The 3,160-nt window shown below is 32.2% G+C and overlaps 1 protein-coding gene across 1 annotated transcript; it reads right to left on the bottom strand.

Moving 5' to 3' along the window:
• Positions 1-463: 463 nt before the first annotated feature.
• LOC107003703 lies at positions 464-940 on the bottom strand. Its single transcript, XM_015202009.1, has one exon. It carries the CDS (start codon positions 938-940, stop codon positions 464-466), a length of 477 nt encoding a protein of 158 aa, XP_015057495.1.
• Between the last annotated feature and the right edge of the window lie 2,220 nt (positions 941-3,160).

Genomic DNA, 3,160 nt, shown 5'->3' with positions numbered 1-3,160 from the left:
TTATTATTATCATTATTATTATTATCATTATTATTATCATTATTATTATTATTATTATTATTAAAAATTATTATTACTATTACTATTACTATTATTACTATTATTACTATTATTATTATTATTTCTTTTATTATTATTACTATTATTATTATTACTATTATTATTATTATTATTATTATTATGGTTATTATTATTATTATTAGTATTATTATTATTATTGTATTATTATTGTTATAATTATTATTATTATTATTATTATATTATTATTATTATTATTATTATTATTATTATATTATTATTATTATTATTATTATTATTAGTATTATTATTATTAGTAGTATTTTTTTTTGGTAACTAACTTTTTATTAATTACTGAATCAAAACATTACAAAACAAGCAGCTAACACAACATGCTTTTACCTCAAACAAACATCACTCTAACATTTACTGTAATAACTATCACTCAAAGCTTCCTTTGATTAATAACACTTTTAATACTATTAGAAGCTCTAGCAATAGTCACATAGGCTATCTCCTTGACTACTTTATCTTCCAAGCTACTCTTGTCTTCAAAAAGTCTCTTGTTTCTCTCATTCCACAATTCATAAACTCCTTCAGCTAGTGTACTCTTGAACAGTTGTGCACTTGTAGTCTTCCCCTTCCCATGTTGAATACTCCATTGTATAAACTGACTCCATGTCATTGGACATCTACTGTGATTATCAATCCAGTATAATAACCTCTCCCAAACCTTCCTAGCATAGTGACATTCGATAAATATGTGTTCTATGCTCTCATCAGCACTTTTGCATAAGACACACGCTTTATTATGTAACATTCCCCATTTAGCAAGCCTATCAACTGTTGCTAGCTTTCTATTCAACATGATCCACAGAGTGAAGTAAGCTTTTGGCCTTGCTGAAACATGAGACACCTCCATTCAGGTCTGAGCTTCTCCCCTATCAGATAATCATAGATTTGTTTGATCATCCTTTTTCCTTGCATTTGTTGAACTTAATCAATTGTATGTTTAAAACTCATTACTTTCCTGATCATTCATCTTGCTTGATCTCTCTTGTGCCACTCATTCTACCCTTTTAAGTAGTATGCATGTATCCATTTGATCCATAGCTTATCTTCTTTATTTGCTAAATCCCAACATAGTTTGGCCACAACAGCTCTATTCCACACTTGCATATTTATCAATCCCATACCACCTTCATTTTTAGGACAACATACTTTCTCCCATGCTATTAAAGCCTTCTTAGTAATATGTCCAACACCTGACCACAAATAACTTCTACACAAACTCTCAATCAACTCGATTATCTTAATTGGAAAAATGAACAATTGTGCCCAGTAAGATTGTACACCAAATAACACTGTCTGCACTAGCTGAGTTCTTCCTGCATAAGATAGTTTCCTTGCTGTCCATGAGTTGATTCTTGCCAGAATTTTATCAATGAGAGGATACCATTGAATAACTGACATTTTCTTGGTTGATAATGACACTCCCAAATATTTAAAAGGAAGTTCCTCCATGTTGTAGCCTAGCTGATGCACAATCTGCTGCCTTACTTCCATCCTAACACCACCACAATATATTGAGCTTTTATTGAGGTTTGCTTGTAATCCTAAAGCTTTAGAAAACTGTGAAAAACACCTTTGAATAGCCTTAACAGACGCAAGATCTCCTCTAGAAAAAAGTAACAGATCATCAGCAAAACACAAGTGAGTGATATCAAGTTTAGAGCATTTAGGATGATACTTAAAAGCTTTATCATCCTTAAGGCCCTTAAGAAGTCTACTAAGATACTCCATAGCTATAGCAAACAACAAAGGAGACATTGGATCTCCTTGTCTGAGCCCTTTAGCTGCATCAAAACTTTGAGTTCTCTGCCCATTAACCATTATGGAATGTCCTTACACACTTCATTATCCATTGCACAAACATCTCAGGAAATCCTAGACCAAACATTACTTGTTCCAAGAATGCCCATTCAACTGAATCATAAGCTTTCTGCAAGTCAATCTTCAGCATGCTTCTAGGAGAAATATGTTTCCTAGTATAGGCTTTAACCAATTCATGAGCAAGTAATATATTATCAAAGATTTTCCTTCCTGGAATAAATCCTGCCTGGCTATCACAAATGACAGTATGTATAACATCATGCAACCTATTTGTTAACACTTTGGAGATGATTTTATATACCACAGTACAATAGGCAATTGGTCTATACTCTTTCACAGTTTTAGGATTCTGAACTTTTGGAATGAGAGAAACTAAAGTGCAATTGAATGACTTATATAGTTTCCCTGTTGTGAAGAAACTCTGAACAACCTCAATAATATCACATTTTATGATCTGCCAAGTATGCTTAAAAAAGAAAGCATTATATCCATCTACACCTGGTGCCTTATCATTCCCTATGGACTGCAATCCTGCATAAATATCTTGTTCTATTATTGCAGCACACAATTGTAACCTTTGTTGTTTTGTTAAAGTAGGTCCTCTTTTCATCACCTGAGTACTTATGGCTGGTAGATTACCTGCTGAAGTTCCCATAAGACTCTTATAAAACATCACAAACTCATCTTGAATCTCATGTGGTTTATATAACATCTTGCCATTCAATGACAAAATATTCCTTATTTGTTTCTTTTGAGTTCTCTCCTTTATAACTGAGCTGAAAAACTTATTGTTTGCATCTCCCAATTGAATCCATTTTATCCTTGCCTTCTGCCTCAAAGCACTTTCTTCTATCATTGACCATTTTTCAAGTTTAATCAGTAACTCTTTTTCCTGCACAATTAAATCATCAGCTGCTTGCTTACATAGCTGATCTTGAACTTTTGCAATCTCCAGTCTAGCCATCTCAATCTGTTTCCCAATATATTTAAATTCCTTTCTATTCAACTGTTTCAATACATGTTGAAGATCCATCAACTTACACCAAACCTTCTTCATTATACTTTTGCCATAGTCTTTTTTCCATATAGACTCCACCATATCCATGAAAGACTCATGCTCAGTCCACACATTTGAAAAATTTAAAACTAACTTTCCCATGATGCTGAGTATTTTGTAGTAAAATCTGCATAGAACTATGATCAGATATGCTTGGATTCCCATATTCTACATTAACATGCCCATATTTTT

This window comes from Solanum pennellii, chromosome 11 (assembly GCF_001406875.1).
Source record: "Solanum pennellii chromosome 11, SPENNV200".
Lineage (NCBI taxonomy): Eukaryota > Viridiplantae > Streptophyta > Magnoliopsida > Solanales > Solanaceae > Solanum > Solanum pennellii.
Note: the sequence above shows the minus strand (reverse complement) of the source record. Positions and strands in the feature narration are given on the sequence as shown.

Excerpts from the sequence above, each read along its gene's own strand:
- LOC107003703 (XM_015202009.1), bottom strand. The coding sequence starts at position 940 with ATGGAGGTGTCTCATGTTTCAGCAAGGCCAAAAGCTTACTTCACTCTG.